We start from the raw sequence: 12,574 nt of genomic DNA, 5'->3' as shown, positions 1-12,574 counted from the left end.
TACAGTAAATGGTGTGGAGTCCTACTCCTCTTATAAGGAGTATGCAAACTTTGGACATGCCAGGGAATGTATTCCCCTCTATTTACAAAGATTCCCTTGTGACAGGGTGAGATCCATGTATTTGCGCTTTAGACTCCCATCAGATTCCGACCTTAGAAAAGACACGGCATTGGGGATATAAAGACGTGGTACTTAATCAAGAACAAACTGATTCCACATGTCGTTTTTGCGGAGAAACTAGAACGCAAGAGACTCTTAAGCACCTTGTACTAACCTGTAACTATTTTGAGACTAAACGCGCAATCTACCTCAAAGATAGAATTAACAAGGATCTCGAAATGTCTATTGACTTACTTTGGAGCCGTTGTATGTGGGAGGGTAAACATTTCATTAATTTTAGCACTGAATTCACTAACCCGGGATATTACGGAGGAATTGGAAAAAAGGAATCAAATACGCAATGTTTTTATATTGGAAAATTAAGGGTTGTGATGGATGTTTTATGGAGATGAATTCACTTTGAGGATTTTTTACTTTGATTTTCTTATCTTTTATATCTGTATATGTTGTGTTTATAAAAAATGAAGTCTTTTTTTACCATGTGTAATGTTGTATAAGGTTTCATGTAAACTAATAATGCAACAATAAAAAATGCTGTGGAGGCCCCTGAGAAGGCTCTAGACATTGCGGTTAGGAAATAATTTTTATAGACATTTTGTTTTCCGTGTCTTTAATACTATTTATACCCAAGTGCTTAATTGACTTGATGGAGTTCGGGGTGTGACAAGTATTTTCATTATAATAGTGTGGCATATTTTCTGAATGTGTGTGGACTAATTGTACCTTTTTTGTGCCGCCCTACCTGAAAGATACGATGTGTCACTACACTTTGTTAGGCTTGGCTGTAGTGCACTCAGAGGATTGTACACAAAACAAGCTTCCCTCTACAATGGCCTCCCTGCCCCTCTCTGTCTTTAGCTGGATCTCCTGGAAGCTCAAGACCTTCCTTTTCTCCTCCTCCTTCCCTGCTAGTTCCACCTGCCTGTCTGGTTGCCTGCATCCCTTATGAGTCTTAATGGGGCCAGGCCCTCCTTCAACCAGTCTTCCCCTTTATAGCAATTGCCCTCGGGCACCAGTCTGGGCCCCCTCCTTCACTCTAGCTGACCCCCATTCTTCCTTCCCTGAACACTTGCCCACCCCGGGCCCCACCTCTTCCCTGCACTTACTGATACTTCACTTGCACGATCAGAATGTCACAATGCCTAGTGGGACCGTAGTGTTATTATCCCCTCTTCCTGTTAGATTAGGCATGAGGCACCATGAACCAGTTTTGCATTAATGGAACACTCATTCTGAAGTTCTCTGCAATGTCTGAATACCACTGTTGCTTTAAGGTGGATTTTCAGAATCAGCCCTGTGGACAGATTGAGACCACCCTAATCTGTTGAACAGGTAAAACACTAAGGTCTGGCCAAACTCCGAGAAGTGTGACTAAACAGCAATGCTTAGACTCAGCGTGTGAGTGGTGAAGGGTTTAGTTAAGCACACAGAGCATTCTTAATGATTCAAGCTAGGCAGAATGTCTAAACGTTTATTTTAGGCCTTAAACATAAGTAAATGAAGAAAACGCACTAAAATATTCACTAAACAGTCACGTTGGCCTGCTCTGCTGAGAGCAATAACACTTAACTTTTGTAAGTAATTAGCATCACTTTTCAATAAACTGTAGGTGTGTATCAAAGCAAGTGAGTAGAGAAATATAAATTAAGTCATCAATAATGTAAGAACTAATAGGTTGAAAATTAACACCATACAAAACATTTGAATGAAGGTTCTAACTCTAAAAAGCCCTTCCCTAGCTTGAAAAGGGCCTAATGTCCTTGGTTACAGGTCCCGATAAGTCTTCAGTAAGCTAGAAGCCCCTGTAGGGAGATTTAAAAATTGTTGCATTGGTTTAATGCAACAGTAGTGTTGCAAGTGTTCCAAGTTTAGGAAGAGGAAAGTCTTGACCCTCAAATCCACCTTGGGGAGACCCTATGCCGCTACAACAACCGTATCATGACAGGGGTTTGGGGGGGGGGGGGGCAAATAAGCTATTTTTACTACCTCCTACCCTTCTGGTCCTCTTCACTTGGGGACCGCCATCGGAGTACCTGGGGTCGCCGGTTCTGAGATTAATTTAGTAGTTAGGTTATTTGTTCCGGCTAGTTGGTGGCTCGTGCTCCCAATGGCCTGGATTCTGGGCATCTAGGACACAGACTTTGGGGCCACCACTCCGACCTCAGAGGACTTGATGCAGGCGGCGTACAGTGATCATGTGAAGAAAATGTGGGAGTCTTGACACACTCATTGCGGCAACAAAAACCATTCATGCACGGCCCCTCTTCGTAGTAGAGGGACTCAACTTCAGGGAAATGCATCTTGCTCCATAAGTGGAGGATCTGTGGAGTCCAAAGCTCAACCTGGGACTGTAACTGGATCTTCCCACAATTCCAGGGGTCGCTGTTCTGAAGGCCTGCGGGAGATTTGCAGGGACTGGCCCACACACGCCACCCCACCCGCCCCCACCCCCCCAAAAAACTGGCAGAACAGACCCAGCAACCAACATCCTGCAACACACAGACAACTACTTTGCCCACAAACTGGAGCTTTCCCCGAGATGGGGCTTACCATGTAAGGAAAATATAGCCACTTCAGGGCAGGAAGGTCAAACCAAAAGATGGAGAAAGAGGTGCAAAATCTTGTGGCGCGGTCATTGTAGAGCAGGGGTCTCCAACCTTTACGTTAGCTAGAGCTACTTGTAGTGGAGGCCAACAGTGGAGAGCTACCAGCGGGCGATATCGGGGTGGGGATGTTTATAAACCTCGGAATTTTTACCAATATTTTTTGGGCCTGATTATTTCCCCTCTATAAATGGATGGAATAACATATGCCTTCACGATTATATTAATAACTTCATAAACCTTTGTTGCATTATTATTTATTAGTAGCTGTCTCATAAAGACGGATATTTGTTGGACTACCATACAAATATCCTATAATTCATGTGCCCCTTCCTTTGCATGTTATGCAGGCTCTCTATATGCTGGGCACACTATTGTTTTCCAAATGTGCATTTCACACTTCCATTAAAAAGTAATTTCCAAACTGAAAAATGCTGCTTGCGTTCACTAGTTTTCTTTGAAATGTTTTTTTTGTCAGACACCACACATACTGTTGTTTGTGTGCCCCCCTGTGTTGTAGCACAGTTTATATTTATAAAGATGTTACATGCTTGTCAAATGGCTTCATCACAGCCTTAAGAGGGGTGAACATGTCACTGCTAGCAGGCCTTCTCTCAATTGGTTATCTGAAACTCAATATGTGCCCGCTACAGAAACAGCCTCCCCAAATATTTCAACCATCGAGACCTACTCTATAGGTCTGGGGGTTCATCCAATCCACTTCAACCAACCTTGTTTCCATCTGCAAATTCCAATATAAAGCTATTGCTGGCACACTAGTTTACAGGTTTTGTACCCAGCAGTGGAGCTGAAGTCCAAGCAACCTGAGAAGCCAGCCATTTAATGTTTGCAGCCTCAAAGCCCTCACATGTTTAACATATGCCACCTCTTTAATCCATAATTGGTTGACGAGCGCCAAAGAGTATTGAGCTCTTGATCAGTGCAATAAAAAGATCACTCCCTAATTCATATCAAGACCAGTCAGTAGAATGGAACGTTATGCTATGCTTATTTAGAAATTATATCGTTCATATTAAATACAAGCACAATGTAAACAAAGCAAATGTTCACACGTAGTGCCAACAAAAAAAAATGGTATTTCACAGACTCAATTTAACATTGTGGGGATGTACAGTAAATGTCGTAAAGTAAGAATGATCCTTTATATTTATCTGTTTTGTAATGTAAAATTGTGTCACTGCAATTAGAACTGCAATTCTGTTCTTTTCTGCATAGATCCTTATTCAAGACGGTCGCAAACAGAGTTAAAAGAAATGTTATCAAACCCAAACATTAACTTCTAATAAGTTTCCTTTTTTGTCATACACTTCAGCTGGAATTAATTGAAAATGTGTTTGGCTAACCTTGCAAATCTAGACATGTCTCGTCCTTAATGGATTCCATCTAACTGAAAATACTATTATGGGGAGAAACCATTTCGGTAGACCTAGGAAGAGAGCTTACCAGGCACAATGTGAGGCTTACGAATTCAGCTTGATATGCCATAACTTGCCGGGAAGAAATAAGAACCAAATGGCTACCGGTATGAGGTAAAAGATGTCATTATGGAAAACAGTAAATTATGCAACTGAGGGAAGAAATGCATTCCACCCGCTAGAACAGCTGCTGACGATGGCACGAGATGGTTAGAGGTGAAGGCAGGAACCTTTCCTGAGAACAATTAAGGGCGCAGATCAGACAGCCGCAAATCTGAAGGGTGCACAGTGAACAATTACTCTTAATAGTTCACTGTGGAAATGTAAACTTCGGAGGAAAATGTCACTCCACTTTAGAAGCACTGACACAATTGTCACAAATGGATTCGAAGTAGGGATAGCTGACACTGGCTCACACTGATCCTGCCCCAGCCCCGCGGACATCTCTGGCAAACAAGAGTGAGCTCGCTCAAGCAAGACAGTGTTGAGGGGGCACACCGGGTCAACTGTGGTACTACAGGTGACCGCAGAAGCAGAATGTGATACTGACATCTGTCAGTGAATTCACAAGCGGCTCCAGTGGCACTGCAGGCAAGCGTCTTGCCTGCAAGCGGGATGACCATGGTTCGGATCCCGAACATGGACAGTAACCGCAAAACACACCCAAACAATTGTGATTCAGAGTATATGGTACTCTAATTGACATTGAGCGTTAAAATGTAAAAGTCTATAAGATATCAAAGAAAATGCTACAAAAGTGTTAGATGCTACCGGCCCATTCTGGACGACACATGCAAGTAACCGCAAAGTTACAGGGAGACTATCTCAGTCATTCGGCCCATGAAGCATGTGTCAGTGGATGCCTTTGCTGCTACTTTCTCTGCTCCTCCCAGGGCTGACTCACACTCGACACCACCCTCTCTAACCTGCATCGTTGTATCTCCAACACTCTGGCGCCCTTGCCCGTCATGAGAATCCGTCTGAAGCCTATTTCCAAGTGCAACTCTTGGTATGACTCCGACCTTGCTGCCCTGAAACGCAAGTGCAGGGTGGCTGAGAGGAAGTTAAGGGCATCGGGCGCATTCTCTGAAAAAAAAACTGGCCGGCCGCCTGCTCCACTGGCAATACAGACTGTCTTGTCCAAGAAGAGTCTCTTCGGCCTCTAACAACACGGCCAAACTCTTTTAAAATCTGCAAGGAGCGGGCCAATCCTTATGTCTCCACCTCTCCTGTTCCCTCCCAGGCACTCTGTATGGCACTTGCGTCTCACTTCACCACCAAAACTCAGGACCTCCTATCCTCTCTTCTACCTCTCCCTCTGGCCACCTTTCCCTCTCCTCCTCTTCCTTTCTCTTAGACTACACCCGACAATATTCCTAGACCAGTCCGATCTATGAAAGTGTTTGTCAACAGGTGCTCCCCTGCTCCACCAGAACCATCGAGGACCATATTGCCACCCTCGCTCCAGCCTTGGCTAGTTTCTGCAATCACCCTTTTGCCACTGGAACTTCCCCTCTCCTCAAGCACTCCCTTGTGCTGCCCACCCCAGCACGCCCCAATAAAAATTCTACTGCCGATCCTACATCACCTGGTCTGAATCACTCCTTTCCTGGGCAAACTCCAGCTGGAAAAGCTTTCATCAGAGGCATGGAAACTGCTTGCCTTAACACCTGTGAAGATCTGCTCTCTAATCTTGATTCAAGCCTTCATCCATCCTCTTCCTTCATGACCTTTCCTCTGCTTGTGACACGGTCAATCACGCCATCCTGATCAATCGAGTCTGGGAGATTCTGGCATCCCGGATCAGGCCCTTGAGTGGGGTAACCTCCTTCCTTCTGGACTGTCCCTCCCAGGTCCAACTTGGCGCCTTTCTCTCCACCTTCTCTTTCTCATTTGGTGTTCCCAGCGGTCTAACCTCTCACCCTGGCTATTCAATGTCTACTTGGCCCCTTTGGCCCACCTGATCTCTACCTTCGCCTGCAACTTTCAGTGTTATGCAGATGACACTCTGCTCTAGTTCAGGCTCCCCTCAGCCTCCTTTCCTCTCTCGCTCATTCCTGAGTCTCTCCGCTATTCAGGATTGATGCGCCTCCAACAATCTCTGCCTTAATGTAAGTAAGGCGGAGATCCTCCTCATTGGTATCCCTCCTCCCTCTTTCACTCTAGCTGACCTCCTTGGGCTCTTCCTTCGCCTTCCTGTGAGGGGGGAAAAACATCTTGGTGTCTTCAACTCCACTTTCCATCTCTCCTCACATCAGACCTTGACAAGAAGGTGCACTACCAGCTGCACCTCATCTGAGGTATTCTTCCTTTCCTCACTTCCCCCAGAAGCTCACTGTCTCCAGAGCCCTGGTTCTCTAGGCTGGACTACTGCAACAGCCTTTCTCAATCTTCCTTCACTCTGCATCTGCAACTAATCCAGAACTGGACTGCAAGAATTGTCCTTGGCCTCAAGCCCAGGGACCGTTTCTCTGTTGTGGTTTTCTTGATGTATTCCGTGGTGTTGCTGTGTGGAGTTCTGAAACCCACTGGTTCTAGAATGCCACGTAGTGAGACCATTGTGTTGCTGGGGTCCGCTACCCGGTGCTGCTGGGGTCTTCTGCGCTAATAAACTTATCTCCTCTACATACATACGCCTCATGTGTTTATACTAGAACAATTGGCGAAGAGGAGAATCCACCTGGTAGGAGGAAGAGCCCCTGTAGAGCGGCATAGCTGGGGTGCCCCTCCTGTGCCCATTCGTTGCGCCCCAACAGAGCGGTCACTGGGTGAGCGGCTGTGGGGGAGAGCGGCCCCCGTAGGTTCTGGCGCAAGTGCTCCTTGGGTGTGGGACAGAGCATGAGCAAGTTAAAGGAAGGGACCTATCAACATTCCTTTACTTGTGAGCCATATTGTTTATACCATCTCCTAGGCATCCAACGTGCATCAAGATTGCGTTAAGAACGCATAGTTTGGCCTCTGGGGACTGTTTAAAGCACTGAATGAAGGTAGAATTTATTGCTCTGGCACAGCGCTTCCCATCAAGGCAACCACTATGGAAACCCAATGACAAAATAAGCAATTGGAGTAGAAAAAATATTGCAGAAAGCTACGGTGCAGCCTGCAAGTAACTGCAGGGGACACTACAGAAGCGTGCAGCGCAACTTATTTTAAAGGATATAGAACTGATTGCCATCAAGCACACATCTCAACTCAATGCAGAGCGTGCCTGCCCCTTGTGCATTCCTCGCCTTCCCTGAAGATCACCCCCGCCCCATACCATGGGAGTAGACGGGGTGGACTCATTCCAAGTTTGCATGTCATAAGAGGCATAAAGTTCAGTAATGATTTAAAGGGGGCATTGCTATTGAACTGTATAGGCGTGGAAGCACTGATCATATTTTGCACTCTTCCTGAAACGCCATCTTCTGAACTCCAGCTCGTCGGGGGCGACCAGGAAATATTAAGGAGCACTGGCAAAGTTAGAAAAACATTTTGGAAATTAGGCTAATGTGGTGGTCTCGAGAGTCTCTGGGCCTAACACGCACTTGGGGGCTGTAACTGTAACCTGCAATGCTACCCCAATGGCACTCCACAACCCCCCACCCCCCTCTGTTTGCACTTGACCGATCTGAATGACACAAAGCCTAGTGAGATTGTTTTTCTCCTCCCTCTGACCACCCCCTTCTCTTGTCGCGCCTAGAAACGCTGATCTACAGTCAACTTAACTATCAGTCCTGGGAGGATAGCTCAGCGGCAACGTGCTCGCCTTGGAAGCGAGACGGCACGAAGCAAAACGGGTTCGATCCCCGGGTCCGTGCTTAGAAACCTCTGGGTATTTAAACGCGTATAAATACGCAACTAAAAAAAATCCTGTAACGGCACTTCAATGCCCGCGGACTGTTCACTTTAAAAATGCTAAAAAAAAAATCTACTGCACTTCACACAAGGTGTGTAGGAAAAATATGCAGTGAACTGTTATGGAGAATAGTATTCTCCACTGATGGCCAAGGGTACTGATAAGTGCACCCAAAACACACAAGCCGAGTAAAGTGGAGCAAAAAGGCTTCACTTGAGCTTTGAAGTCAGGAAAGATTCAAAATCCTAGCAAACGGTAGGGTGTCCCATTGATATCTTTGAGGGAAAGCAGCAGAAAGAAGGTTTCCTAACTTGCATCATGGATAATGCATAGACCATTTATATATAGAAGAATCGTGTTGGAACAAATTGCTAGACGGTGATAAACAGACATGGCAGCTAGCTACAATAAACCTCGTGAAACACATTTTCAACATGCTCCTCCCGACGCAGTCTAATGCAATGTTCCACCGGCATCCTTGAAACAATTCTTCTTTTAGACCTTCTTTCGTCCCGCAAGCACGCAGGACAGTTCGACATGTTTTACGAGCACTTAGATATTTTGTTAAAAATCTATAAAGATTATATACAAATAAAAAAAAAATATAGACCATTTACTAAAGGAATTCCACACGTGTTTAAGCTCTTTCCTTCAGGTCTAACTGTTTCATAAAAGGAAGCCAAGATTAATTGCCATAGGCTAGTTTCTGTGACTGATTTTTCCTGAAAGGGCCTTCTAGCTGATGCTGTCCATTACTGACATGAATAGGGTGGATTTTCCATAATTGAGTTTTTAAGTGATTGCACAATACCTCTGCTTGCAGCTGCCCTTCCCCTTTTGTGCTGAGAGTTCCTTAAATTAATTTCTCTAATATATGGGCACTATAAAGAGCCCTTCATTTACTACTTTTGTAACTTGTTTCCAGATCCACAAATGTCTAATTTTCTTTTCAATAGTTCCATGCAGGGTACCTGTGGATACCAGTTCCATCACCCAAGCAGAGGAGGCTGCACCCAGGTACCATTTCATCTTGTAACGTAGATGTTATATGAATGTATGCCATATTCCGACTGATTTTTGGATATTGCCATAGCTTTCTGATTGGTGTGACTATCTTTAGGGCAAGAGATCAAAGACTTTGTAGCAATGGCAGAGCAGTGGCGTTTCATTCAAAGGAGGGGGAACAGTCTAGTGGACAGGTATGGTTAGTCACAATAGGCGTTCCAAGAGCATACACTATCTAGATATACTTTATTATATCTTAGGAGGGAGCTCTAGGAAGAGGTACAAATAACTTGTGGCATACATGAAACACTATACACTGATGTATTGTAAAAATAATGGTTTATTTTGTATATCTATATCTCACTAGTTTGGGTAACCGGCATTGGCTGTGGTCTCATGTGCCCTGGAGGATGTTTTCCTCTTGTCGACAAGTCTTGCTTCAGTTTGCTCAGGCATCTCATTTGCCCTGGAGAAAGTTGCTCTTGTCCTCTGGTCGGCAAGTCGTGCTGCTGTTTGTTTCAGATGCTCTTGATATTAATCTTCGCTTTTCATCAGATGGAGCTTTTCCAAGTGATTCGTTTTTTGTGCGCGCATGTTTCAGTCACTCAATGGCTTCAGCATATATGAGAGAATGTCCAAGAAAGATTGATTTGTGCTCTCTTCTCGTGAATAAACTTAAGTAAACTGTAACCTTGTCATTCCCCATATTTGGAGTGGCGTGATAAAAAATAACTTTTTATTTTTTAGAATTACCTTTAAAACTGCTTTAATTAACACTTTGGAACTGTATACAAAGGAATAGCCAAGTCATTGGACATTTTGCTTCAGACACTTTTCCAAAGGTTGACTACTGTGGTGGATCGGGTCTATGGAGTGAATTTTTAGTATCCAAACCTACAATCTTGCTGTAGACAAATGAGGAATCCATGCAAAATCTGGTAGCAGTGAAGTGTGGATTTTTATAGCCAGACATGCATACATTCAGCTTCATATATAAAGACAGACAATTCTTTTGAACAGTACATACTATCTGTCATAAACACAATATAAAAAACATTATACTTAAGGTAAGTAAACCAAAGTATAAACTACATTTCGAATGGCTGAACATTAGACTTGTTGAATAACAGTATGTAATTCAAGGTAAGCAGACCCTATTGGTAGTAAACTGTTCGGTTTCAAGCAATAATAGTTTTAAACATTATTTTCTAGAAGAATGGAACACAAATCAAAGGGAAGTAAATAACCAATACTTTCTGAATGGCATTAAGCAATTCACAGGTAAGTAATACCTTTACAACCTATTCTGTTACGAATATACAGTTACAGCACCAACTTTAAAAAAAAAAAAGTTTCTTAACAGAAGCCTTATACTTCAGAAGTCCATCCCTAGTCTAGGGCATGAGTGTTCTCAGACAGGAGGGCATTGGTTGTCCAGTGGCCAACAGTAGGCAGGTGAAGATGAGGCATGAGTTCCAGAGGATTCCTTGTCTAACAAGTAACAGACTAAAGTCTAGAGTTGGCGAGGGACTTCGTAGCATGCTCCCTAGATGCATTCCAGTGTTGGGCCTGGGCAAATCCCCTACTACACTAATCACCACCCTAGCCACACAGAAATGACAGACTGTTATTTCAAGCCACACAGTACCTCAGCAGTGAAGAAGAGCTTGCAGATGGACACCATAATGATGCAGCAGCACAGGACCCAGTCTCTGGATTCTTGGTCGTGATGACTAAAGGGACACTGGATGGGAAATTGCAGCTGCAGTCGAGAGCAAAGGCTCCCAGCAGAGGATTCTTCTGTGCTTCTCCTCGGTGTGCATTTGGCGCACGGGCCAGATTGTCTGATCGATTCCCTATTTTTGTCCTGCACTCTTGACGACTTCAAGGAGTGGAGTCTTGCTTCTAGGGTCCAACAGGAGTCCACTGAAGTTTCAGCAAGATTTGTTCTTGGGAAGACGTTGCACAGCATTCAACCCCGAGGTCCCAGGGTATTGGCGGTTTGCAGCCCAGGAAGGTCTTAGTTGTGGGATGGCTTGAAATGATGGTCTTAAGAATGATTTTTCTGATGCTTGTTAATCTGCTTAGAATCACATGCTGTGCATATGGTCCGACATCCAGTGGTAACCGCGGAGCATTGCATCTTGTTCTACGGGGACCGAAGGGGGACGTCGGCATAGGCGTGTCTGTAACACTATCCCTATCGTGACGTGTAGTGTACCCAAAATCCCTCACGCGCCAAGGTCCCTCAGATTGTTTTTGTCCGCCCAGATAACTGGTTGCCCTATAGCTGGGCTCTTACATAAGAGACATTGTTTATCTTATACCGACTTGTCGGTTATTCACTGTTAAGTCACTTCGGTCACAGGAAAAACGTTGAAGACTGCGGGGGTTTGTCTACGGCGGTGGATTTCGGCGCCTAAGATGCGGCGGCCGGAGCTTCCACGTGGTTGGGCCCTCTGGCCGACCTTTACAGTAGGGAGAGTGGGGTCGGGGTGGCCATATTAATATTTTCGGTAGGTCTTTCCTCTTCCCCCCCTCTTACCCTTTAGGTCTGGTCTGTCAGATTCTCACATTTTGTACCTCAATTGGACAAGGTTCTTAGGAGAATAGGGTATGTCAAATACCATTCCAGGAAAGTTAGAAAGGGAAGGTGGTTGAAATATTAAATAACTTCAATTTAGTGAATAGAGCATTTCTTTGTTTGTTCAATTTTCCTTAACTAACTTTCAATTAGAATAAAATATTTCCCAAAAATATTGTTATTGTCTATTATACCTTTTGCCAGATGCTCTAGGAATCCTATACTCTCTATAAATGTGTAAGTAATTACCTTCTGTATTCTGAAGAACCTTTGTAAAATATTCTGCTGTAAACTTGTATACTCCAATTTCACATAGTGCTTTTTCAATAATGTCTCTTGCTACTCATGTATTTCTTCTTAATTCTTTCTTTATCAAGGAGAAAAACTATTGCTCACAAAAACGCTGCGTAATCAGGATGCTACGCTGTCCTTAAATCGTTTTTCTATTCAGTCACGAACGGATAAAAACGAGGAAAACATTGAAAGTCCAAAAATGGCCGCTACGCATGAGTTACGTCATTAGGTCCTTTCCTCAAAACCGCACTTGCAAATCCAAGGAAAAACGTGGCGCAGGCTTGAAAACAAAAGAACCTGAAGTTAGTTAAAAATATATTAGATGTTATGTTAAAGGTTTTAAAAACACGACGATTCGAACCGCGTGCCTTATTAGTATTAAAGATAAGATGTACACAAAAATGAATTGCCGAATCTTCTTATATATTCATTAAAAATTCATTGCCCAATTTCTTATAATACTATTAGGAATCTATTGTTCCAAACGAAAAGCTCAATATAAAGTCTTTGAATTATTAACTTTTCAAAAATATTGAATCTTCACTTAAAAATTCAGAAGTCCACTTAGCTTATCAAAGTTCATGAAACTGGAATCTTCTCTGGCTTTTTTAAAGAAAAAAGATTACCAGATACGGGAGCAAGAGAGCAGAAAGACAGAAGGGATATCGCTAGAGTATCTACAGTCAACATAAAC

The 12,574-nt window shown here is 43.7% G+C and overlaps 1 protein-coding gene across 3 annotated transcripts in view; it reads left to right on the top strand.

Annotated features, from left to right (window-relative positions):
- LOC138567570 (aurora kinase B-like) overlaps positions 1–12,574 on the top strand; it is a 160,032-nt gene that overhangs the window by 28,703 nt on the left and 118,755 nt on the right. For all 3 annotated transcript variants that reach the window (XM_069645922.1, XM_069645923.1, XM_069645924.1), the window contains exon 4: positions 8,954–9,014. In XM_069645922.1, coding sequence (XP_069502023.1) covers positions 8,954–9,014 — 61 coding nt within the window. The remainder of the gene's footprint in view (positions 1–8,953; positions 9,015–12,574) is intronic.

The sequence above is a fragment of the Ambystoma mexicanum genome, chromosome 2p (assembly GCF_040938575.1).
Source record: "Ambystoma mexicanum isolate Mex_15411 chromosome 2p, UKY_AmexF1_1, whole genome shotgun sequence".
Taxonomy (NCBI): domain Eukaryota; kingdom Metazoa; phylum Chordata; class Amphibia; order Caudata; family Ambystomatidae; genus Ambystoma; species Ambystoma mexicanum.
The sequence above is the reverse complement of the archived record's forward strand: the minus strand, read 5'-3'. Positions and strand labels throughout refer to the sequence as shown.